At 41.4% G+C, this 27,664-nt stretch overlaps 1 protein-coding gene across 8 annotated transcripts in view; it reads right to left on the reverse strand.

The window, feature by feature from the left end:
- Positions 1-27,664, reverse strand: part of schip1 (schwannomin interacting protein 1) — a 358,752-nt gene that overhangs the window by 27,012 nt on the left and 304,076 nt on the right. For 4 of the 8 annotated variants that reach the window (XM_017495932.3, XM_047162628.2, XM_053673551.1 and 1 more), the window contains 2 exons: positions 4,015-4,133; positions 1,340-1,457 (listed from right to left, as the gene is read on the reverse strand). In XM_017495932.3, the coding sequence (XP_017351421.1) occupies positions 1,340-1,457; positions 4,015-4,133 (237 nt within the window). Of the gene's footprint in view, positions 1-1,339; positions 1,458-4,010; positions 4,134-12,324; positions 12,597-22,696; positions 23,048-27,664 lie in introns of those variants that run through there. The other 4 variants (XM_053673555.1, XM_053673552.1, XM_053673554.1 and 1 more) reach the window with 4 other exon arrangements.

Consider the following 27,664-nt stretch of genomic DNA (forward strand, 5'->3'; position numbering starts at 1 on the left):
ACCTGTGAAAGCCAGGAAGAAGACATATGAGCATCACTACTAGGGCTGGGCCATATGACAAAAATATCATATCACTATTCTTGAAGACATTTTTACAAATATCATGATGTATAGATTTGCTCACAAACCGGTGGCAAAGTAGTAAAGTTATAAATAATAATCATGTTTATTATTAATTAATGAATAATAATGTCTATTATTAATTAACAAATGCAGCTTTATTTTTATATTTAAAAAATCAGTTTATTTAGAAAATATAATTAATTCAAATATATTTAACGCTGAAATAATGTTTAAAAAAAACCTATAACTATATATATATATGGTTATGTATATGTACGAGTGTGTCATATATAACACTTTTAATGATCAATACATGATTAAAATCATTTTAACATCTGATCAGCTGCTTCCAGTCCGTTAAAACAAAACAAAACAAAAAAAGATATCAGAATATCCACAGTATATTACAAAAAGATATTGTGGTGATTATGATACTATCATCAGGTCACTCAGTCCTAATCCCTATTTAACCAAACTGAACTGTGCACACCAATAAACCTAAGAATATAAAGAAGCTTCTCCAACCTTGTTCAACATTACAGGAAGAGGCTCAGTGTAGTTATTCTTTCCAGATTGGACTTCCACAAATATTAATTGAGAGGCTGCCAATAATTTTGAAAAAGATTATTAAACATGAAAGCAAAATTACACCTTGATTTCATTCTAAATATTGCTCATTCACGTCATTTCATAAACGGTCGCAATCACACACACGCACACACAATTGTCTGAATTTTGTTTGGTTATGAAACCCCCATAGCTGTTTATTATTATTTTTTTAACTTGTATACTTCCGTAACAATCTGTACTGACCCTGTAATACACTCAAACAGCACACAATAGTAATATATAATCTGTAGATGTTTAAAATCCTTTCAAGTTGTTTAATATTTTACAAATCAGTTGAAAGATTATTTTGACTCAAATAGGTCATTTTGTCAATTAAATATTCATTTAGAGGAGGTTGGGGAAATCCAGCAAGGTCAAAACGTGAAATGTGAATGAAGCTATGATTAGGTGAAGTACAAATCCTTTTCTAGCACAGACCGTTACATACGTTATGGTAAATTAAACCAAAATGCCTGCTGGGAAGCTTTGCTTTTATAACCACATGACAGGAGGGGCATTTTCATTCAGGCCATTTCTGAAGACCTTTTAGCTATGAGAATTTATTAACTATGAGCTGTATTAAGTGGAGTTGAGTCAGTTTTTAACTGGGCAGCTTCGTGATCTAGGTGATAGTGGTTATAGAGTCATAGTGTGTGTGTGTGTGTACCATAGGGGACAGAGGTGTGTCTAGACTGGTCTCTGTCTTGCTGTCATCTGCATCGCTGTCTTTGTCACTCCCACTGTCATTAACAAAGCAGATCTGCAGGTTCATGCCACTCTGTAGTCTGTGGGAGACACAAAAACGCACACACACACACACACACACACACACACACACACACACACACACACACCTCAGTCGAGAAGAATTCATCAGAATCAGTTTTCCGTGACAGTGATTAATCATGCCTTTGGTGACAATATACGACATAAAATTTCCAACTGTTTCATAATATTTTAAAAGAGTCTGTTCTTTGGCTGTGATTTCCTGTGTAAGGAGGAAGCAAGGGTGTTCTTGTGGCTATTATCATGTTATGACAGTACAGTGAGCAATACTATCATTACAGAAATCAGAAAAAGTGACACAACATCTAATGAAAAACAGTTGTTGTCTCTATAGAGTGCTCTGAGAAATGCCACAAAGGAAAATCGATGCAAAGGAGAAACGACTGCAATCAATTCAGATCAGGACTTAATCTGTACGTCCGCACTCTCCTCCAGGATGAATTTACCAATTAATGATCAATAGTGTCAGCCCAGTCCTCCTGATTTTATCACTCCTGTGTGAAAGACAGCGTCTGGGATCAATACTGGACTTATCCTGTGCTGCAATCAAGATGTAGTCCCAAAATAACAGCACATACACACCCTCGAGCTCCGCAAACCAGATAAACGCAGATCGCAGAAATTCATCTGGAGAAGACGGACACAACTAACAGAAACGGTAGTGAAGTTCAGATCGATAATCGAGTGGAAATATGGGAGGACTCAAACCAGACCCGTGTTATAATCTCATCTTCTCATTAGAGCACGAGTTCACGTGCTGTTTGATTTACTACTCTAAACCGTTTTTCAAAGCAAGGAGCAGACTACTGTAAATATTGCAGGTTTAAACCCCTTAAAACACGGCTGGGGCGGTCACAGTGACGAGATTGAAAAGATGATGTCATATAAATAACATAACTGGGCTTTTAAAGCAGTCAAATCTGTGTGATTAGAAAACGAGTAAAAGTTCATGTTGTTCGCACCATAAAAGCAATCTGTCGTAAGTTTTTAAGAGATTAAAAAGGTTGTTTTTTTTTCACGCCGACTAATAAAACGGTTGCTTCTGGCACAAACAGTACGAATAAATCAGGCTTGTTTTGAACTGGTTGTGTGATGCGTGTTATTCACAATCAGTTGCTATGCTGCATACCGACACCCCCCACAAGTGGGAGGCCAGAGTTTAGAATTACATCATTATCCGACCGACGTTTGTTAGCAACAAGCCAGAAAGATAACCGTGGTGAGTGACATACATTTTTCTCAAACGAGTGGACCATATGGTTTAACAAGCGGACATGTCTGTATGTTGTTTGATCTAAGGCAAATACTTGTGTATATACAGTATAACTCATTTAAAGTGCTACTATGTTTACTGCTGATGCTGTAAGCATCCATGTTGAATTGACGTCACTTGCTGAACTCGGAGTTGAGGAGACCGCCCCGAGTCCTCGAGCAGGAATTCTGAGTTGATAAGAGATTTAGTTTCTCCTAGTCTGAGGTTAGAAGTTAATTGATTGTAGTATTAACTGACAGTGCTTATAGTCCCGCCCACCAAAAGTGCTTTTTAAGGGTATCTAACTATTACAGCTATAAAAGTGTTTGGAAACCATTGGGTCATGTTGGTAGAAATCTTAAGCAGATATTAAAAACTGTAACTGCTGGTTCTAGATCAGGTGCTGATTAGGAAAATGAACAGGTTCTGATGCAGTGATAAAAGGCCTAAAATGATCAGGTGGATGGAAACGTTTCATGGCTGTGCTGATGTTCGGGTCATCTGTGCTTATGCGCCGTTCCATGTTTGGCCATGTTGATGACTGACAGGAATATGAAGGTGTGTGTGTGTGTGTGTGTGTGTGTGTGTGTGTGTGTGTGTGTGTGTGTGGTGTAGATGATCTACATCTCATATGACTTGTCCAGATTCCTTCCAAGGAAGTATATACTGTCCCTTCACACACTTAGACAACCGAGATGCGTGTGCGTGTTCTTCTCTTTTGGGAAGCACGTCTATGCCGGGATCTGCACACAGAAGGGGAAGTCCTCCCCTTCGTTCTTAGAGAGTGAACGCTCGACTCTGAAAGTACTTCCTGTTTTCCAGTACTTACACACACACACACTCACACTCAGAAAGACTCATTATGCTCCGAAGACGCTGTTTCAGAAGTAAACAGTGGAATAACTGGAAGTTTGCATGAGGTCTCTTCCTTCATTTTCTCTGCCTCGTGATGTTGCTAAGTAACAGCTGGAATGAGAGATGATTTAAGCTCTCGAGGAGAAAGCCACAAAAACCCCGATATGTGTGCATCATTTGAACCTTCCTGCAGCCGAAGTCCCCAAAACACACTTCACATCTACTATGTCACTTATGGGAAATTTTGTGTTGCGATTTGATTGTAAAATCAAAAGACTGCACACTAGAAAGTGACCTTCACTTGCAAGACTCATTTGAATAATATTGCGGCAGAGCGATTCGCAACAATGAAATCGGTGACAGTAATTTCGCCTCCATGGAACGTAGTTTGTAAAACGAATTTAGAGCATTTCTCCCGTGCTTTTATGCACGTACACACGCACGCTCACCGTGAGGACAGGCTAGGTTTGCCACTCTTGCTGCAGCTGGTATAAATTCCAGGTCCATCGTCAAAGAAACTCCCCAGTGCCAGCTTCTGTCTGATGGACTCCCGCTCATTTTTTTGGGCCTGCGAAAAACACAGCACAGCAAACATTAACCTAGTTATTTCATCAAATGAAACAGAACACGCAGGTTAAAACGGGACAAAATTAATAACTCAAGCAGCAGAGTGTGCCGTTGGAGACCTACATTACCTAGATCACCTCCTAACACTATTTAAGCATACTTATACAGTATAGTGACACCAGGGTTAGATAATCTCTCTCTCTCTCTCACACACACACGCACACTGAGCCAGAGGAGATAATTTAATTAGCGGTACAGTGTGTGTGTGTGTGAATATATATATATATATATATTCATCTTGGCTGTATAAAGCAGGAACAGATATGATTAGCTCTGCATGTAAGTGATCTAGCAGGAAGGCGAGAGAGAAAGAGATGAGAGAAACAGAAGGCCTCGGGTTTTATCACGATCAGACGTATGGAAGCTGATCCTCCCTGTTGCCTCTACTCTTCATATTTCCTTCTCAGAAATGCCGCTGTTTACATGACAGAAAAATGGAGCCGAATCGAGTCTTATCCTAAATAAAAATCTGCATGGCATCGAGTTTCTATTTGATCTGGTAAATAAAAAATAAAAGAAGAAGCTGCTCCTGACTGTGGAGCCTGATAAAATCATCGTCTAGCACTGCTTTTCCTGTACCAATTAGCGCAATCCTAATATAACCAATTTTTGTAGGTCTAGCTCTCAGCATGTTCACTAACATCTTCACATCTTGGAATTGGACTCTGAGTTTGGTCATTTCCTGAATTTACAACACGAGTTTTGGAGCAGAGAAATCACCAAACTGTGCTTGGAAAATCTTGGAAAGTACGTGGTTATGGATCCTTTAAAAGAAAACAACAACCAAACAAAAAAAAAAAAACACGGCCCATAATGATAGCATCATGATATCTGTTTGTCTTACATTCTCACTTACTTTTCTACAACTCTATACTGTAATGATTTATAATAGTTTCTCTAATGGTTTCTTCCTCGTGTCATTTCCTGGAGTTTTTCCGCTTACCGCCGTCACATCTGGCTTGCTCATTAGGGATCTAAATCTACATCTGGGTTTCTGTAAAGCTGACTGTGACTGTTAAAAGTGCTCTCCAAATAAAATGGAACTGAATATGAGGTTCATGCCAGGCTAATCTGTGACAGAAACCTTTATTAGACTTAGTGTAGGAGTTCCTGGGCAGCTCTCGATGTACAGTAGAAGCACGGGTGTCTTCTGAAAAACATCATCTGTTAATGACCAGGTTCACTCAGTGTGTTAGGGGAATCATCACACTGTGCTGGACCAAAGCCAGACTTCCCTGAGCTTAAAAAAGAAAGAAAGAAAAAAAGATAGCACTGGAAGCTATGTATCTGCCATGTATCTTCAACTTTAAACAGATTTAGCTCTTTATCTCACAACTGCGATCGAATATCTCACAATTCATCTCAATATTAATAAATCCACTTATTAGGCTTTCCCTTACCCTTAACCAAGACACACCCACACCACACACACACACACCCACACTATCCTGTTCAGCCTTAGACATTCTCCCTGCTGAAAAACAATACTTCAGGTAGGATATACTGCTTGTTTACACACTGATGGGTTTTGTTGTGGTCACAATTAGAGGATCCTTCCAACCCTGGACACAGCCTGATCGAGCTTCTTCACTCTGGCAGGAGCTACAGATTATCTAGTGCTAAAACATCTTGACTTGAGAACCTTTCTCTCACACTCACCCTAGTCATGTTCTCCTCAGTCTCACTTCACCTGTGCTGTACAATATTTGATTTCTGTGCAATACTGAAGTACACTATAGGGCCAGAGGTTTGTGGACACCACACCATCATGCCCATATGTGCTTGTTGAATATCCCATACCAGATTGAGTCCACCTTTGCAGTTATAAGAACCTCCACTCTTCTGGGAAGGCTTTTCACTAGCGGGATTTGTGCTCATTCAGCCAAATGAGCTTTAGTGAGGTCAGGCAGTGACGTTGGGTGTGGAGGCGATGCCTGGGGTGCAGTTGGTGTTCCGGTTCATGCCAAATGTGTTCAGTGGGGTTGAGGTCAGAGCTCTGTTCAGGACACTCAAGTTCTTCCACTCGAACCTTCACAAACCATGTCTTCATGGAGTTCGCTTTGTGGACAGGAGCATTGTCATGCTGGAACAGGTTTAGGCCTCTGAGTTCCATTGAAGGGGAAATTGTCATGCTCCAGCATAGAAAGACATTCTATACAATTGTCTGCGTCTGATTTTACCGCATATTCTGATGTATGCTATCAATTATATATAATTATGTCCCCTTTTGTCCAAAGTCTTAGTATGTCCAGTGTTTTCTGTAAGCACTGTAGGTAAACCTTGTCCAATAAAACCGATCCTGATTCAATTACTAGATAAAAAGTCACAATTGCACCATATGTCGATAAATCCGCATAATGCTTTCTCATGCTTCCATATATCTTGCTGTATAGCTTTTACTGTAGCAAAATTATAAGGCATGACCGAATATATCAGCTATACGGTGCACATGGCCCATATGGACATGGGTTCATCCTGGGTTCAACGTTATGAAAGTGATGGCTCATGAGACGTGTGATGCTTTAAAAGTCACTTGTTTACATGTTCGACTTACTGCACTAGCACTTCTGCTGGTTATACATCCGCACTGATTTATTACATCTTATTAAAATCCTCATTAAATTTATTATTACATATAATAATTTATTATTATTCATTTATGATTTCTCCTTTGTATCCTCTCATGATGCTGCCAAACTAGATTTATAGTTCGTCTTTTTTCTTTTTTTTTCTTTTTTAAAAAAAATGTTATTTATGTTTGTGCTTAATGTTTACAATCCAGATCTGAGCGTTCCTACTCATGAACAAATTAGATAACTTTAGAAGTGCATCGTGGGATTTCATGAGCACGCTGCATCTCCAAAACGATTTGAGGCGTGGTTACAAAATAGTACAACTCCTGACATAGAGAAAAGGGTGCAGATTTGGACATGAGAGTGAAAAGAAGTCAGAGATGGATGCTGGGATTGGATATGTTGACAATGTAGTATGAGAGGTTTCATGGCCTGCTGAGGTTTAGCACAATAAATAAATAAAAAAAGACAAACACAGGAAGAAGCAGCAGCAAATGTTCTCACGATTGACAGAAGTACACGCAAATACACTTCTGTCTTCACCAGGTCACACACGTGTGAATGTAGCTACACACAAACGGGCTCAAAAGCAGGTTGCAGTTCTGTTTTTTGTCCAGCAGGGTGCAGTGTTGAGCTTTTTATGTTCTGCTACAGCACTGCAGCGAGAAGTTATTTTCAAAACAGGTGTAAGAGAGCTCAGTCATGAGAAATGCGAATGTTTACACACAAGTGTGTGTGTGTGAGTGTGTCTAGTATATGTGTCTCTATCTGCAAGAGTATCTCACATGCTCGTGCAATATGTAAGGAATAAAACATGACTGGGTGTACTGTTCTAGGAAAAAAATCAACAATGGGAGACTCAACATGAAGCGGAGTTACTCTTCTAACCCGACTTTAATTATTTTGCTATAACGTTATGCCCCGAGGTGTTTTATTCTTCTCAAACCACAGCAGACTTCCAACAATTACAATTATTTATTCATTAAATTACAACATGTGCTTTAATGTCCGTGAAACAAGTTATTTCCTCTTATGACTTTTTACTCTGTCTTTTGAAGTTATTGAGAAACCGGAAAGCACAACGTCCTCTGACCCGAATTCTACCTCAGACTGTTAGTGACACTGGAGACTCCTTCCTGAAATGCTCAATAAACTTCTCCTCACACAAAACCTCACCATGACAATGATTAGATGTATTTTTTTTAATCAGGTTATGTGCTGTGTCCATGTGCTATGTCTAAGTTACTATGGAAACGATGACATTAAAAAAACAACAGCACATTAATGTGAATGTGATTTGCCTTGCAGTCAGAGCTGCTGGTATAGAAAATTAATCAACAGCTTCTGACCAATCAGAATGGAGAATTCAACAGAGCTGTGGTATTAATAATTATATCAGAACTATTATGAAGGTAATTCAGAAATCATAGCTCAAACTGTTGGAAGACCTATCAGATCCTTCAGAGTCACACACACACACACACACACACACGATGGTGCCATTTTGCTCACCACTGTAATGTTTTTATGCTGAGGGCTATAATGGTTTTGCCCTGACACATGATCTGTGTGTGTGTGTGTGTGTGTGTGTGTGTGTGTGTGTGTGTGTGTGTGTGTGTGTGTGTGTGAGTGAAAACAACAAATGTAGAAGCATCAGTGACCCAGCTGCCACACAATAAAATCATCACTGAGAGTGCTTTTAACAACTGTCCTTCCTTTGACCCTTTAACACCTTTATGTGAGTGTGTGTGTGTGTGTGTGTGTGTGAGAGTGTGTATTCACTGCTTGCTCTCATTCTATCTCTCTCAGCGTATACTATGCTTTGATATCATTATTTGCTTAGGCTCTTTTTTTTTCTTTCTTTTATTTCTTTCATTCAAGAACGACGTCACCCGCACCAGCGTGATGTGAGGATCAGACTCGCAGAAGAAATAAGACATTTAACTGTCCTTTTATTTTTTTTTCTGGTTTCATTCAAGCAGTACTACGATAAAATCGGCTTCGGCGCCTCTCCGACAGCGGTCCGATAGTATGATTCCCAGAGATAGTCCTCATTCCAATCAGGAGATTCAGCTTTGCATAATTAGGCTGCTTCGATTATCCTGATGCTAATCCTGCACGCGGGGGAATTATTTCAAAACAAACTTCACGGAAGTCATCTGAATCTGAATATTTAAACGCAGATTTAATTGAATCCACTTCAAGCTCAGAGAACAGAATTGTTCCGAGGGCTTTAGTATAATCTGTGTGTTCAGGGCACAAATACTGGAGTTCTCTCGGTCTTAATTCCTGACATGACCAAACTGTGTTAATGTCTGTTTGAGTTACGAATAGCCAAACCGTGTTTCGGTAAACGTTAAAGGCATTCCTGTGTGTGAAAGTGTCCTCGTCCGTTCCCCTGCCTGTCCCTCTCTTTTGTCTGTTGTGTCACATCTGTTTGTCAGAGGAGCGCTCAGTCGCTCAGGACAATGCGGGCCTTTGAGTGTGTGGAGAGTGTGTGAGTGTGAGCTGCGTGTTTCGACTGCTGCCATCGGAGATCTCACGGCCTGCTCATTCTAGCTATCTCATACACACACACACACAGAGTGTAAACGGACCAAAACAAAGATTTTCGAAAACAAAGGCGTGGCTTCGCCCACATTCGCCCCCCTGATTGGATCTTCTGGATCGTTGCGAATCCTTCCCTGTTTCGTCAAGCCTTTACCATATGACCGTAACGCTTCCTTGATCGTATACAGAACAACACCGAGACTGAACCGCAAGCTTTGCTGGCATTGTCGTCATTCTTAGCTGCCATTGTGTCGTTAAATTCTGCATTGTATTTTATAATACTGCAGCTGTCTACATGCGCATGAGGCGAGCTATGATTAGAGCGATCGGCAACAAATCTGGTTTCAAGCGGCGTAAGCCCTACATGGAACGCTGGTTTGTTGTGCCTGCCGGTGACCAGCAACTAACGTCCTGTTTACACTTCTCTGTGCATGCCAGTGTGCACGAATGGTCACGTGACATGCGTATTCGGTCGTGTACTGTGGAAGGAGATCGTTTCTATAACACAGCGGAAGCGCCAGCGTGGACGAGGATCGTTTTCATTTTAAAACGGCGTTTTATAACGAAAACGCACTAGTGTAAAACATGGCCTGAGCTTTTCAGTTCCTCATGGTAGATCAGCGCCTCTTCCACCAACGATCCAAGGAATGTGGAAAACATAAGCTAAGGCTAACTTACATCTCACCTGTTAGCCAGCATGATCACGTTGACGATACGAACTAGTGTACGTCGCAGCAGGGGGGTTACAGCTCTTAGGGTAACCCTGTACAATACCGGTACATGAATCATCGTGCACGAACACTTTCTTATGATACGAAATATGAACTAATGATGAGTTAAGGCGTGTACTAATCACAAATGAATGAAGAGCAATCCTTAACTACGATGTGAGTCTTATGAATTCACGCTTGAATAACGGCCACTTTAAGTACATGTTAGTTCGTGTTTGTTAGTTAATGTATTAATTAACACGTAGGGGTAAAGTAAATCAAACACTCTCTATAAGAAAGAATATGAATTCAACGTGCATCATTTCAAACTGTTTATATAATTTGCCATATGTAGCTGCGTACACAAACATCACTGGATGGCGCTGGATTACTTTCATAATTTACACTGATCCTCCTTATCGAATGTAGAAAGACACACTAATAATAAACACCAATAATTTCATATCAACCCGTTTTTGCGTCATTCTCCATCCATTTCTCTTCAAATCCCCAGAGCATGCACTAGTACAGTGGGATTTGAAGAGAAATGGATGGAGGATGACACAAAAGGGTTAATATGGTTTGTATCTCTTCTCTCTCTTTCTCTCTCTCGCGCTCTTAGTTTGTATATCTGTTCAAGAGTGTGTTTTGTAACACTATACGGCCCAGGCATGACACGCTCAGATCCTCATTACACACTACAGATTTCCTGCGTACTCACACACAGCGTGGAGCTGTTGGTTTATCTGTCTGATATTTAAACAGAGTACTGAAGCTGCATGATTCGTCGCAAAGTCCCATCCCTTGGCAACTGTTACTATGTTTGACAAGCTTTCGCTTGTTTTTAGATTTTTCAAAGACAAGCTTACAGACGGTGAAAAAAAGACTTAACTGGCTGTTGGAATATCTGTACACACCTCTAATCCTGATGCCTTTCCCCTCCTCCATCTGCTATAGCTTTCCTGATAAAGCTCTAACCTTTGACCTCTGGAAGTGATAGCAAAACTGCTGCTCTTGGCCTCCTGTATGTTTGTGGGTCTTTGCTAAGCAAGTGTGTGTGTGTGTGTGTGTGTGTGTGTGTGTGTGTGTGTGTGTGTGTGTGTGTGTGTGTGTGTGTGTGTGTGAGAGAGAGAGAGAGAGAGAGAGAGAGAGAGAGAGAGAGAGAGAGAGACAGACAGACAGACACACACACATATTGAGACCAGGGCACGTCTGGACTTGACTAGTGCTTGAAGATCTTTAAAAAAAGCAACCCAGCGCTTGTGACTTCAGTGTGTATTCATTGTGTGTGTGTGTGTGTGTGTGTGTGTGTGTGTGTGTCTTTATATTTGTAATGTTATTCATTCTGCCTTCCTGTCTCACAATAAATACAATGGCAATGTCAGCTGTGTACACACACACACACACACACACACACACACACACTCCAGATTGCTATTCCCATGTAAATAACAAAAAAAAAAAAAAAAAAAAAAAAAGAATATAGTAATAGTATTAAGGGCTCATGTACACTCACCCGTCAACGCCCACACACACACACACACACACACACACACACACACCACTAAACAATACAATATGTTTTCCAGCTGGGAGTGAGAGGAAACGTTTACTCATGGTAAGTCGAGAAAGACTCACGGCGGAGTGTGATTAACCTCAGCCGGCTGTGATCCAAATCCTGTTGGTTAAAACTCTACATGGCGAAACCATTACAGTTAAATGTCAACGAAGTAAAAATTAATGTCATTTACGACACAGCAGCTCAGCTGAAAAAGAGAGAGAGCTACAGAGAAGTAAACGTCACACTACAGCAGGACTACGGCTGATTACAAAGTCTACAATCCAGTATCATACCATCACATCTTCAAAGAATACAGGGTGTCTCCGTACACTGGGGAAACGAACACTTTGTAGCAAAGGATCTTCCAAAATTGTTAATACTTCTATATCATATTTGTATATATATATTTTCAGATAGCCTTTAAGACAAAAGAAGAACGTATTGAAATCATTCTCATGACTGAACCGGGAAGGTTGCGATGGACTTTATCAGGAAACATGGCAAACACGTCACACACTGTGAGTAAAGTGTAATCTCCAATAACTACATCACACACTCCTGCGTTAATCCTTCTGAAACAGAATCACACCATCACGAGCTTTTCTCTTTTTCTTCTGTTTCAGCTTTCCTTATCAAGTTCCACTGCCATACTGGACACATGCTGGATGCACCCTAACCCAAACACACACACACACACACACACACACAAACACACACAGGATTCAACTTTTCCATTACCTCTTTGTATCCATGCATAATATAGAGAGCTGAAGCTTTGCAGGTTACATCATCAATTCCCATATAGTCCATGTTGCCTCTCTCTCTCTCTCTCTCTCTCTCTCTCTCTCTCTCTCTCTCTCTTTCTCCCCTTCACACCTGCAGACTGCTCAATACCAGTGTGACTCCATATCCTAGACCTGTGGTAAACTTAGGCTGAGGACTAACATGAGGAGCTCCATGACACCCTGTACTCCTGTATACTACACACACACAATGAGAGAGAGAGAGAGAGAGAGAGAGAGAGAGAGAGAGAGAGAGAGGTGCCTATTTCCAAACAAGCTGTGAGGGGCAGCTGTCCTCACGTTAGGGTGTGAAAACGGAAAAACTCAAACAACCTCTCCGCCCCTTTCTTTCGCTCTCTCTCTCTCTCTCTCCTTCTCTGTCTGTCTATATCTTTTTCTCCCAGTCTGTCTCTCTGTGTCTAAACTTTCCTCCTTCGTGTTCTCCTTATATAGGCATTTCTCTACAGCTAATCTGTACCCATCAGTCCACAGTCAATGCCCCTTTTTAACCCAACCTGAGTATATGTGTGTGTGCGTGCATATATTTCTGTATTTCAGTGTGTGTGCTGAATAAAAATAGTTCTATTGTCATATCGTCATCAGCAAGAGCGGACGCACGTCAGGACCAGAGGGAAGAAGAACACTAATACACTGTGTCACTAGTGAACTCTGCCAGAAGGCCTGCTGTAGTGTAAAGGTGTGTATGCTTGGTTTTAGGCCTGTGTGTGTGTGTGTGTGTGTGTGTGTGTGTGTGTAGGCATGTTTCAATGCAAATGTTTTGAAAAATGTCATGACTGATTCCAGAATCTGTCACCCTATATGAAATGTTCTTTCTTGATATTGCAACTTTTCCACCTCAGGCAAGTAACACTCAGGCATCCCTTATATATGTGTGTGTGTGTGTGTGTGTGTGTGTGTGTGTGTGTGTGTGTGTGTGTGTATTAGTAGAATACAAATTCATCTAAAAAGCTCTATCAGTAAACCGTTAGACTGTTAGAAATCTACACTACATTTGTTATGACCCAAAATGCATCCGGAAGCTCAAACACTCGGACACAGCTGATGTCAAATAGCCACATAATTAAAAACACACACAAGAACGCACACCTGGGACAACTAGTGCAACCTTTCTGATGAAAATTGAACAAAGAACTCATTATTGAACCTCTCCATGTGCGTGAGTGGTCACAGACACACACACATACTGATGTGACCTTGAGGGGGAGGGTCTTATACAGCCACACAGACTCTGATATCATCTGTAGGTCTGAGAGAACAAAAGGGGAAAATTGAAGGTGAAGGAGAATTATGTATGTCTATGTATTTATTAGGGGTGTAACCAAGACACAAGATTCAGATTTGACGCGACACAATATGATTTCGCTATGAGGATGTTTCGATGTGATACATTTTCAATAACTAAATCGAGCACTGGCTAAATACAGTTGACGTCATGGGTTTACATACACCTTGCAGAATCGGAAAAATGTTAAAGTGCACCTATTATGCTTTTTCAGATATTACCTTTCATGTAGTGTGTGTTATAGAGCTGTTTGTGAATGTAAAAAGTCTGCAAAGTTTCAACAATCAAAGCGCACGACAAACGGAGTTATTGACTCTCAAAAGAAGGAATCGATTCTGAACAGCTGAAACGAGTCGTTAGTGATTCCAGACTTACTTCCTGTACTAACCTACGTAGGTTTGTAACGAAAAGCCCTGGATCTGGTCTTCATCGGCTGCTCACTGACAGCGGTAGACCGATCACAACAGACTGGGACATCTGACCAATCAGAGCAGAGTATGCTCTCTGAAAGGAGGAGTTTATAGTGAATCATTTAGAACGGATCATTTAATGGGTCGTTTGTGACACTGGGGGGAATAAAGGTAAAGCTGCAGTTTAAATTATGAGCACGTTAAAGTGTTTTTTGACCTCGGATGCACGTAAATCTATTGTATGAGACCTTTAAAACAAAACTAGGCACGTTTCCAAACCATAATGGGTGCGCTTTCATTTTTAATGTCAATGTTCGATGTAAATTGTTATTATTTTGTCTTCTGGGAAACATGCAAATATCTTATGAAACTTCTGATGGGCAGTACAGTGCATATGAAGTCCAAGGAATTGTCTGGAGACCTCCGAGACAGGATTGTATCGAGGCACAGATCTGGGGAAGGGTACAGAAACATTTCTGCAGCATTGAAGGTCCCAATGAGCACAGTGGCCTCCAGCATCCATAAATGGAAGAAGTCTGGAACCATCAGGACTCTTCCTATAGCTGGCTGCCCGGCCAAACTGAGCGATCGGGGAGAAGGGCCTTAGTTGGGGAAGTGACCAAAAACCCGATGGTCACTCTGACAGAGCTCCAGCGTGTCTCTGTGGAGAGAGGAGAACCTTCCAGAAGAACAACCATCTCTGCAGAACTCCACCAATCAGGCCTGTATGGTAGAGTGGCCAGACGGAAGCCACTCCTCAGTAAAAGGCACATGACAGCCTGCCTGGAGTTTGCCAAATGGCACCTGAAGGACTCTCAGACCATGATGAAACAAAGATTGAACTCTTTGGCCTGAATGGCAAGTGTCATGTCTGGAGGAAACCAGGCACCAGTCATCACCTGGCCAATACCATCCCTACAGTGAAGCATGGTGGTGGCAGCATCATACTGTGGGGATGTTTTTCAGCGGCAGGAACTGGGAGACTAGTCAGGATCGAGGGAAAGATGAATGCAGCAATGTACAGAGACATCCTTGATGAAAACCTGCTCCAGAACGCTCTGGACCTCAGACTGGTGCGAAGGTTTATCTTCCAACAGGACAACGACCCGAAGCACACAGCCAAGATAACAAAGGAGTGGCTACAGGACAACTCTGTGAATGTCCTTGAGTGGCCCAGCCAGAGCCCAGACTTGAACCCGATTGAACATCTCTGGAGAGATCTGAAACTGGCTGTGCACCGACGCTCCCCATCCAACCTGATGGAGCTTGAGAGGCCCTGCAAAGAAGAATGGAAAAAACTGCCCAGAAATAGGCGTGCCAAGCTTGTAGGATCATTCTCAAAAAGACTTGAGGCTGTAATTGGTGCCAAAAGTGCTACAACAAAGTATTGAGCAAAGGCTGTGAATACTTATGTACATGTGCTTTTTTTGTTTTGACTTCTTCCATTTACGGATGCTGGAGGCCACTGTGCTCATTGGGACCTTCAATGCTGCAGAAATGTTTCTGTACCCTTCCCCAGATCTGTGCCTCGATACAATCCTGTCTCGGAGGTCTCCAGACAATTCCTTGGACTTCAGGGCTTGGTTTGAGCTCTGACGTGCATTGTTAACTGTGGGACCTTATATAGACAGGTGCGTGCCTTTCCAAATCATGTCCAATCAACTGAATTTATCACAGGTGGACTCCAATCAAGTTGTAGAAGCATCTCAAGGATGATCAGTGGAAACAGGATGCACCTGGGCTCAATTTTGAGTGTCATAGCAAAGGCTGTGAATACTTATGTACATGTGCTTTTTTTCTTTTTTTGTTTTGTCATGTTGTCATTATGGAGTACTGTTTGTAGAATTTTGAGGAAAATAATGAATTGAATCCATATTGGAATAAGGCTGTAACATAACAAAATGTGGGAAAAGTGAAGCGCTGTGAATACTTTCCGGATGCACTGTACTAAATGAAAAAATTTTTTTTTTAAAACAAAATAACAATTTACACTGATCATGTTCATAAGTTTACACCCGCTGACTCTTAATGTATCATACTGCCTTCTTGAGCCTCAGTGAATGTTTGCAGCTCATGTAATGGTTGTGTACGAGTCCCTCAGTTGTCCTCAGTGTGAAAAGACGGATCTCTGTTGGAAAGGGGGTCAAATATTCAGAAGATTCTGGAAAAGCAAATAATGTGCAGGACCTGGAGGATTTTTCTGAAGAACAGTGGGTGGTTTAACTGCTCAGGACAAACAAGGGACTCATGAACAACTCTCACAAAACATAGCAACAGTTGTTGATCATCCAGGTGACAAGACAAAAATGGCATTTGGTCCTTAACTAAATGAAACTAGCCCAATTTTGTGTAAAAACCATGACGACGGCATCCCTTTTGGTGTGACACAGCTCTCTGTAGCTCAAACTTGTTTTTGAATCCTGCGTTCTTCACTAGCATCTCATATCCTACTATATAATGCAGTCTGCTGAATGTATTGTAAGATATGCAGATATACTGAACTGAACGATGTAATATGCCGTATCATTAGACCCCTAATACTTATAAAGAAACTGAATAAATATGCTAAAAATATGACATCCAAACACCTCCCCCTACACACAGCCCCAAACAGACACGCACACACACACACAGTGTTTCTTTCATGTAGGGAATTAGCACTTCAGTCTCACAACATGAAACAGCATGAAATCTATTTGAAGTATACCAGGACGTTACTCACATAAAATACACACACATGCTCGCTAAACCCGTTTCAGTGTGTTTGTGTGTGTTGTGTTTTTTTCTGCTTATAAATGTGGGAGCAAGATGTGTGTGTGTGTGTGTGTGTGTGTGTGTGTGTGTGTGTGTGTGTGTGTGTGTGTGGACTCTGTTTCATACACATTTTTGTGCACTTCTCTCTCTCTCTCTCTCTCTCTCTCATCACACACCTGCCATGTTGAATTGCTCATGACCTCAAACAAGCTTGTGTGATACACTGTTCTCTACAGTCCCCTCCAAAAGTACTGGAACAGCTAGGCCTATTATGTTGTTTTCGCCCTACACTGAAGACATTTGGGTTTGAGATCAAAAGATGAATACGAGACGACAGATCAGCATTTCAGCTTTCGTTTCCTGATATTTACATCTAGATGTGTTCGACAACTTCGAACATGGCACGTTTGGTCTGAACCCTCCCACTTTTTTAAATGATCAAAACAATTGGAACATGTGACTGAGAGGTGTTTCTTGCTGCCCACGTGTGCCCTGTTAAAGTTACTGTTTAAAGAATGACTAGCTCTGAATGTCTGCTCTGGGTTTCACCTGTGAAAAGACAACAACATGAAGATCAGAGAGCTTTCTATGGGCGAAAAGAAAGACATTCTGAAGATGACAAAAGAGGGATAAATCTCTCAGAGCCGTTGCACAAGACGATTAACAACGATAGACGATTCAATGATTTGGATTGTCCTGAAACAGTAAAATGATGTTTTATAACATTATGTGCAAGTGGGATTACATGATCTTTACAATGCCATCGTCTTTTGAGCTGACTGTGTTATATAAGCTTTTAAATGTATGTAATATTTTCATTCAATTTTATTCGTATAGCGCTTTTAACAGTACACACGGTCACTTCACTTTTTTTGTTTTCTGCACAATACCCGTGTAGCTTCAGCAAAAAGCTTCAACACCCATATCATCATCATATCATATCATTATTTTAACCACAGTCATATGAGGTATTGGATAACTTGAATGACATCATTCATTAACACTGAATCCCCTACAGGAACTCAGGACACTCGCCGCACACACCATCACATCTTGGGTTTGGCTAGAGAGCTCATTTGCATATGGCCGAGCTCTCATTTGCATATCACACATCTGGCCTTGCACATGCTGCAGTGATTACTTTCATTTACATATTTATATATTAGGAATGCCATTTAACACGAAATTACTATGGCTATTCCCAGACAAGTGAGCACACAATAACACACACACACACACACACACACACGGCGAGACTGCATGGTGAGAGATGCCTGGCGTCCGCCCCCCCCATAATTCAGGCTGACTTCATACTGCAACCTTTATGAGTCAGAGTGTGATCAAGAAATGATCGTTACCGAAACACCACACACACACACACACACACACACAGAACCATGTATTAGATATTTATATTTGTGATGTACTTCCACTGACTTGTTCATCACTGCAAGTACGTAACGCTCCACCTACACATAACCTGACAGAACCACAGGAAATTGTTTGCTTTTTTTTTAAAACAAATTTTGCACATAAAAGCTGGACGTTGTGTCCAGCCGAACCACACAGTGCTGACACTGTTTATATTTCTATTGTTGTGGGGACGAGATGACACACACACACACATACACACACGGACAACGCTTCACCGATTTGTTTTCATGTTTCAACTAAAGAGAGACGGCTTCGGCTGCCATGGCAACACCAGCAAAACCTCTGATCTGTTTCTCCACAGTGAGGTTTTCTTACTCTAAACTAATTGGGCAGTGCACACCCAGCAGGACGTCACCCACCACACACACATACACACGACTCGTAGCAGGTTCAGCGTGCCCTCATGGGAGCGACGGATCTCTAAACTAGACAGGAGACAATAAATCAGCGGTAAAGAGGCGTGTGTGTGTGTTAAAGATTCACGTGACTGTAAGTAAGCTTGAGAAACTGTAACTCAAGATGATGATGATCAAGGTTAGTGAAGGTCGTTGCACATGGTATGTCTTTTTTTTTAGTACAGAAACACACAACAAGCATACACACATGTACCACACCCTGCTGGCACAAGCACAAGGGAATCGATCAAAGCGCTTTCTGCTCTGCTCCATTTCTCTCCCTCCCTCCCTCACACCCTCACTCTTCCTTTCAGCCAGAGGTTGTTGCTGATGGCGGGGAGGTGACAGCTGAAATATGGTCCTTCAGGTCCAGACACAAGACACACCGACACACACACCCACCCACACACACACAGCTGGAGTCGCAGGAGGAGATTATCCAACACTATATTTGGGTAAATAATTTAGGCCAAGAGGATAATTATTATTTTGTGTTTCTGTGTAACTCCGAGAGAGGGAGGGAGTCAGAGAGAGTGAGAGAAAGAGAGAGAGAGATACAAGGAGAGAGAAACAGCAAGAGAGAGTGAGAGAGAGAAGGCTATTATAAAAGATGAGTGTCTGACAGCAGCAGAATGTTTTCAGGATGAGTCCCCGGTTACCAGCCCCTCCTCAGTGAAGCCAGAGATTGTGTGTGTGCGCGCGCACGCCTGTGTGTGTGCGCGAGTGTGTGTGTGCGTGGTGACAGGAGCAGGCCGGCACCAGTCGTTGCTCGACCACAAACAGTGTACTGCGTGCTGCAGGTTGCCTGGATACGAGTCTAATTGAGCGGCCCCAAGAGAGCAAAAGACATCTCTCTCTCAATAATTCTCTGTCCACCATCTCCCACACCCCATCTCTCTCTCTCTCTCTCTCTCTCTCTCTCTCTCTCTCTCTCTCTCTCTCTGTATTTCTCTAATAGAGTCCCCCTTTTATCCCGCATTGAAAATTCTCTCTCTCACTCTCTCCATGTCTGCCTCTGTCAATGCCCAATAAAAAAAAAAAACCATACTATTGGTGTTCTGCGCTCGACCTTCATTTCATTGTGTTTACAACAAATATAATATGCACTATAGCATTTTGTGTCGCTGTTTTTGTATGCTGATTTTTTTTACATTTATTTTATTAGCATAAGCCAAGAGGATTATTATTTTGCTGGAAAAAAAAACAACAAAAAAAAACAACATGATTAGATGCTAATGACCCTGAAACCACAATTCTCCAATTTGTTGACAATAACACTTTTCCCAGCGGATTTCCTTAAATCACATTCATTCTTAATTTTACGTTTTGGTGTAAAACGCTGTTCTGAACCACGGAGCGTCATCATGATCATTTAAAAGTAGGAAATGTAAAAATAAGTACTTTCGCTAAAAGCATGCACAGTTTGACTTCTCTATAGTACAATACATCAACATAGCGTTAGTCTAATTACGTTAAAAAAATAATAATTTGAACAAGCTTATAAATGATAAAAGAATTGAATATTAAAAATGAAAGAAAAATATATATATATAAAAAAAATATTATTATTTTTTTAAAATCACTTTTGATACTTCGTGCATTAGGATTAGGAGCTTGATTAGGAGCTTGGAGGGAGCGGTGCCCTTTTGTTGCTATGACAACAACTTGAACAACTGTAATTATTTATGAGGAAGTAAGAAAAAAAAAAGAACAGTGTGTGGGGGGTTGTTGAAAATTATTGCTGAAACAAATGAATGAAGTGGAAATGGTCAGAGGGGGAAATAAGACAAAATTTAAATAATTTTAAATAATAATAAAATGACAATAACTGTCATTACTGATTAAAAACTGTTCTGAAAGTGAAACCTGTGTGTTAGGAAGCTCCCATGTTATGGTTCAGCTCTTAAACTAGGAGGAATGTGGACCAGCTCTTATAAAAGATCTTAAAAGAGTAAATAAGAGGTATAATCTCTCTCTCTCTCTCTCTCTCTCTCTCTCTCCTCACGCATGGCTTTGAACTCTGCCTCTCACCCTTCTGAGTTTGAACCCTTCTGGGATTTTTAATCTTCTCTCACTCTATCTCTCCATCTGTATCCGTCTCTTCATCCTGTCCTCATCCTGTCTACGTGGCTGTTGAAGCTAAACACTTGTTTAGTCCAGTCCTGTCCCATAATCACTCCTCTTTTCACGTTGTCCACGGCTTGTCACTGCTATTTCCTGAGTTCTGTGTAATCACTGCGTAAGATCATGTTACGCGACATGCAGACATGTCCAGGGATTACGGTGAGCTACTAAGACAGGAATAAATGAGACATCACCGATGTGGGTGTTGGACAGAGCGTAGGTTGGGGCGCGTATTTGGAGCACAGCCACTGTAGAAGACTAACCAATGCTGCTAATGGGGGAACCTAGCCAGGAATAAGTCAAGAGTGAGGGAGAGAACACGCAATAGAGGACGGAAGAATAAGAGACAACATTTATTGGTATGTATATGAATATTAATTAGCCTATATGTTTAAACTCTGAACATGTGCAGCAGCGTACACACTCTGTGTGTTCTTACTGAATAAACCACAGACGTGAAACCTGTAGAAAATCACAAGATCATCTGTATCATAAGTGTGTTAAAACGTCAGATTTATTTCAGAGTCACGTTCATTTGTTCTGGATATAAGACTGATTCTACATTTTTAAGGTGACATAGGATCCACATTAATATCAGCCATCATGATCTCATCTTCATGTGGTTAGGTGAGGGCTTATGAATTTTCTGCGACCACCAAGCCTTCACCACCCTACGTACACTATATATGCTCACGACATAACAATCTAAAAGGTGTTATACTGTATATCTTTCCTATACTATACTGAAAATGTACGTAATATAGCTTTTAGAAGACCTACTTTCATCCGTTATATATTTTATTGGAAAACTGATGCAACAGTAAACATATCTATTTATATGAAAGTCTATATGAATAGTTATACAGAAGCCCTTCACTACATTAAAGAGCAAAACATTCGGATGCAGCTTTTGATAGTATTTAAACAGAGGAATTGTTCTGACATCCCTAGACAGAGAGAGAGAGAGATAGAGAGAGAGAGAGAGAGAGAGACACAGAGAGAAAGAGAGAGAGAGAGAGACACAGAGAGAGAGAGAGAGACACAGAGAGAGAGAGAGAGAGAGAGAGACACAGAGAGAGAGAGAGAGAGAGAGAGAGAGAGAGAGAGAGAGAGAGAGAGAGAGAGAGAGAGAGAGAGAATGATGCTGTTAGTGTTGGCTAAATAACACCTGTTTTGTCATTGAGTAAAGTGGGACACTTCTGGTGCTGTTCAGACTCAGAGATGCCATTCCCCACCCACCCACCCACCCACCCACCCACCCACCCACCCACACACACACACACACACACACACACACACACACACACACACACACACACACACACACACACACACACACACACACACACACACACACACACACACACACACCAATCTGTGCTGTGTACTCAAATGAAAAGCACACTCATTACACACACTCACAGCCCTTATGACAGTCAAGTACATCATTACATTCTGAAAGAACATGCATAATAATATGACTAAAAACCATTTACCTACATTCCTACATTCCACACACACACACACACACACACACACACACACAGGCTTATTCCTTAGCAACCAAGCCCACTCGAACAAATACACAACTGACAGTCTTCATATTTTACCCTTCTCATCATCCCACACTGAAACACACCGGTGCGTACGGTCTCACTGCAGTGCACTCCGCTTTAATAAACATCCCTAGTGAATGCCCCGGAGCAGCACGTCACGATACATACCTCTAACACAAACACACACTCACTTCAGACCTCCCTCATCTCCTCCACCTCTCCCACATCAGCAGCTCTGTCCCTCTAACCGTCATCCTTATTAACTACTAACACCAAAACCTGAACGATCTATCACTTTAAGGCCTCATCGGAAGTTTTTAATAACTGGTATTGATAATATTACGTGTCAGACCTGGTAGGCGCAGTTTTCCTGGTGCACCATCCTGCTCTCTCAGTGCATCCTAGAGACGAGTGGAGATTACGGAGGAGGGGGAACGTGGAGCCGATCTTCTGAAAACAGGAGGTGGAAACGGAGAGAGGGAGAGAATGACGCGCTATCAGATGTTCAAAGTAAATCTGCTGGTACTGGTATTCAGAGTAATGCTCCTAATGCGAGAGAGTGGCTACCTCTCTCTCTATCTGAAGGAGGGATCAGATCCGAGCTCCACAGAGGAGAAGGGAACGAGGGAGGGGTGCTGGGAAGAGAGAGAGAGCTAGTGGAGGGGGAGGGGTTACAGTGCTCGTCTATCTCTCTCTCACGCTCTCTCTCTCTCTGGCAGGCAAAAGGAAGGAAGGAGTCCGTCCGATATACTCCTCACTGACCCTCTGCACCAATAGTGGAGCAGCACAGGCGCAGAGGGAGGGCAGAATAAAGGACAGGGCAGGGCATGAGGGGAAAACAGGGAGGAGTGACCTTGTGTCACTGAAAGGGGATGTAAATGTCCCACGGAGGGGGAAAGAAGACAGGATAAAAGGAAAGAAAGTGTGGGAGGAGAGGGAGCTGAAAGAAAAGGGCTTTCGGCACAAAAGAGCAGCAAAAGAATTCGCCCGGCCTGGAGCTGGGGCGCGTCGGAATTTAAATTCCCCGGCTTTACTGAGGTAAAGTTTCTCCGCCAAAACTCTTGAGATTCGAGCAGAAATGACAAACATGGTGTGTGTTGTGCAGACACACCAACTCCACTCATCCTCAACTTCGACATTAGCCACAAAGAAAAAATATTCACCAGACTGCATTACAGGATATACGACATGCTAACAGTACAGAGCGGTAGTGTGCTGAATTATGTTAAAGGGATAGTTCACCCCAAAATTTAAATTCTGTCATCAGTTACTCACCCCCATGTCGTCCCGAACCCATAAGACTTTCCTTCATCTTCGGAACACAAATGAAGACATTTTTAATGAAACCCGAGAGATCTCTATCTCTCCATTTACAGCCCAGTAACCAAAACTTTCAAGCTCCAAAAAGTTCATAAAGGCATCGTAAAGTAATCCATGTGACTCCAGTGGTTTAATCCCAATTTTATGAAGTGATACGAATGCTTTGTGTGCACAAAAAAAACCCCCAAAAAAACACAAACTCGTCTTTATTCACAAAAAAGTATGTTCACTTCCGCATAGATCTCCGAACGCGTTCACGCGTTTTTTTGTGCACACAGAGCATTCGTATCGCTTCATAAAATTGGGATTAAACCACTGGAGTCACATGGATTACTTTTACGATGCCTTTATGAACTTTTTGGAGCTTGAAAGTTTTGGTTTTGGTTAAACGGAGGCACAGAGATCTGCCAAGTTTCATTAAAAATGTCCTCTGTGTTCCAAAGATGAATGAAAGTCTTATGGGTTTGGAACGACATGAGAGAATTTATTTTTAAATTTATTTTTAAATTAAATTTGTGTACCCTGGATTCTGGGTGAGAAAATGATCTAAAAGGTGCTTAGAGGATGTAAAAAAAGGTTGGGGGTTGTGAAATAAGAGAGTTATTATAATCTATAGATGCATGTGTAGTTGTGTACTTGTGTCAGGCTTTAATTCATGACTATAGCACTATATGCAAATAGGTAATGCGAGTGGTTTTGATAGCCAAACACCCAGGATCACTCATTCATTGGGCACACACACCATCCAGAGTGCATTGGGGCTCTGTGTTACATGATGTGTGCTTTAAATTAAATGACTTTTCATTACAACTCTAAATCACAGTGTAGGGTGCTACTGTAGTGATGCATGTGTACTTATGCAATGTGTGTGTGTGTGTGTGTGTGTGTGTGTGTGTGTGTGTGTGTGCGCGCAAGAGCATTAATCCCTTTCTCTTTCTGAAGCCCAGTACAGACAGGAGGGAGTCTAATCCGTTCATGCCATCTGGCCTTCACTAAAGCAAAGCAAAATTAAGCCAAACTAACCAGATTAACCCTCTTCTCTCTTCCTTCCTCTCTCTCTCTCTCTCTCTCTCTCTCTCTCCCCCCACTGGTGCAAGATTTTTTTTTTTAAGCTACAACCCCCCCCTCCCTCCCCTCCTATTTTTTTTTTTACATGCTTTATCACTCAAGGAGGACAAAGCCCACTCGAGCCATATTACATTTATCATCATTATTTAGTCCCAGTGTGCTTGGAGAACACAGAGCTTTTGACAGTGCCATGTGACAGCGCATATGTCCCATTGGCACACGGTGTAAAGGAGAGAGCCTACTGTTCTTCCCTGCTCATGAGGACTCATTAATCACACCGGGTACAGAAACAACACGTCGCTGCTGGGGTTCAAGACCTGGATTACGTCTGTTTGGTACATTGTCTTAAGTTGGATATTAATTTAAAGCAGGTCAAGCGACAAGTGAGGTAATAAAATATATTTATTAACTATATGTGTGCAACAATTACTGGCACCCATATGAAATCATATGAGAAAAAAATTTATTTGATGTATATTCCCACATTTTTTTGTACACCTAGGTGACTAGGAACCGGAAATGGTTCAACCATGGCTTCCTGTTCAACAGGGGTATAAATATGAGGTAACACACAGGCTAAATTCCCTTAGTCATTCATAACAAAGGGTAAGACATAGGAATGTAGCTGTGATGTGCAGCAAAATGTTGTTGAGCTTCACAAAATGGGAAAGTGGTAATAAGAAAATAGCACAAGCATTGTAAACACCCATTTCCACCATCAGGGCAATAATTAAGAAGTTCCAGTCAACTGGAAATGTTATGAATCAACCTGGAAGAGGACGTGTGTCTATATCATCTCAACGTGATGTGAAGAGGACGGTTCGAGTGGCCAAAAAATCTCCAAGGATCACAGCTGGATAATTGCAGAAGTTAGTTGGGTCTTGGGGTCAGAAAGTCTCCAAAACTACAATCCAAAGTCACCTACATCACCACAAGTAGTTTGGAAGGGTTTCAAGAAAAAAGCCTCTACTCTCATCCAAAAACTCGAGCGTCTTCAGTTTGCCAGACACTACTGGAACTTCAAATGGGATCGGGTTCGATGGTCAGATGAACCCAAACAGAGCTTTTTGGCAATAAACACCAGAGGTGGTTTTGGTGCACACAGAGAGGTAGCCATATGGAAAAGTACCTCATGCCCATAGTTAAATATGGTGGTGGATCTTTCTGTTTTGGACTATGAAATATCCACAGATATTAAATGAAAACCTGACTGCCTCTGCCAGAAAGCTTAAAATGGGCCATGGTTGGATCTTCCAGCAGGACAATGATCCAAAACCTACATCATAATCAACCGACAACAAAATCATGGTCCTGCCATGGCCATCTCAGTCCCCTGACTTGAACCCCATAGAAAACCTGTGTGGTGAACTGAAGAGGAGAGTCCACAAGCGTGGACCTCGAAATGTGAAGGATCTGGAGAGATTCTGTATGGAGGAACGGTCTCAGATCACTTACCATGTATTCTCCACCCTCATCAGGCGTTATAGCAGAAGACTCAGAGCTGTTATCTTGGCAAAGGGAGATAGCACAAAATATTGACTAACAGAAATAAAAAAAAAAGGAGTCTTTTCAGTCATAGTTTTTTTCTAATTCAAATTTTGTTCAAAAATATATAGAGCATAGAAATGAATTGTGAAGCCAGTATCATAAATCACATCGACTCGTGGCCACAGTGTTTCCTTACGCCCCACTGCATAGGCTGTCTTTTTAACCGAGACAAGCTGTGATTACGATATGATAATCACGTGAAATTTTATTTGCTGGAAGATGGTTGAACTTTTCCTGTTATTCAATTAAACCACTTCAACAATTTCAACAGAAGCATAAAAACCCCTGTCACTGCTCAAAGGATGCTTGTGCTGCATTGTGTTAGAGTTTTGGCTCCTGAACTATAAACCATGAGGCAGACAGCAACGACGGTCATTAATCCCTGTTACACAAGCCTTCAGTTTCTCCACCACCAGCCGGTGCAGATTTAAATGAACTGGAAGGAGACAGATCACGCTTTGATTGTCCTGCCTCAGTGAAAATCTTATATGACTTACAGTTTTCCATTCTGTATAATGTATAGCCAGAATATTCTGTTTCCTCTACTTGCCGGTATAACGTATTTTATACGTTATATACATCAACACCATCAGTAGCTGGATCGGATACAGTGCTGGCATCCTCCCAAAGTAGAGTTTGCGTGTGTGTGAGTGTGTGTGGGAGGGTGGCGGGGGTTATTTTTGAATGTCCAGTAACCCCCATACCCACACAATCTTACACATCAAAAATGTTGAGTAACTCAAAAAGCCCTGTAAGCATCAGAGTGGTGTCTATTACATAGACAAACATATGGAACAGTCGAATCCCAACATTACAACAAAACCTATAAATACCACAACTCCATAAAAGACTGGAACGCTCACTAATGATGTAAAAACAGCTTTGAAATACGTGTGGCTGTCTGAGGAAACCCCGCTGGATGGTGCTGTGGCTTAATTCATGCAAACAGACACAAAATTGTTTTTTTTTTTTTTTTTTTTTGGGCAAAAATTGTTTTTTCTGCCTATAACATCTCTACGATAAGAAACCATAATTATATTTCACCGAATGATGTGGGAATGTTTTTATTTGCTTCCTGGTCTTTCTACAAGATCATGTAGCAAGTGGTGGTTAAAAAACAAACAAACAATCAAACAAAAAAAATAACACGTCTGGGTTACACTGTAACCCTGTTCCCTGAGAAGGGGTATCACATATCCCATTTTTTGCTACATATCTAGTATCAAAAAGTTTCCCAGACCGCTACAAATATACGTCCATAGCATTAAGACGCAAGTTCATATACAGTGTGTACCGTATGTAAAGTAGACGTATGTATGTGCACTCACTGTGTTTCTTAATGTTCTGACAAAAGACATAATAAGACTCCATCAAGAGCTGACTC

Source organism: Ictalurus punctatus, chromosome 20, assembly GCF_001660625.3.
Source record: "Ictalurus punctatus breed USDA103 chromosome 20, Coco_2.0, whole genome shotgun sequence".
Taxonomy (NCBI): domain Eukaryota; kingdom Metazoa; phylum Chordata; class Actinopteri; order Siluriformes; family Ictaluridae; genus Ictalurus; species Ictalurus punctatus.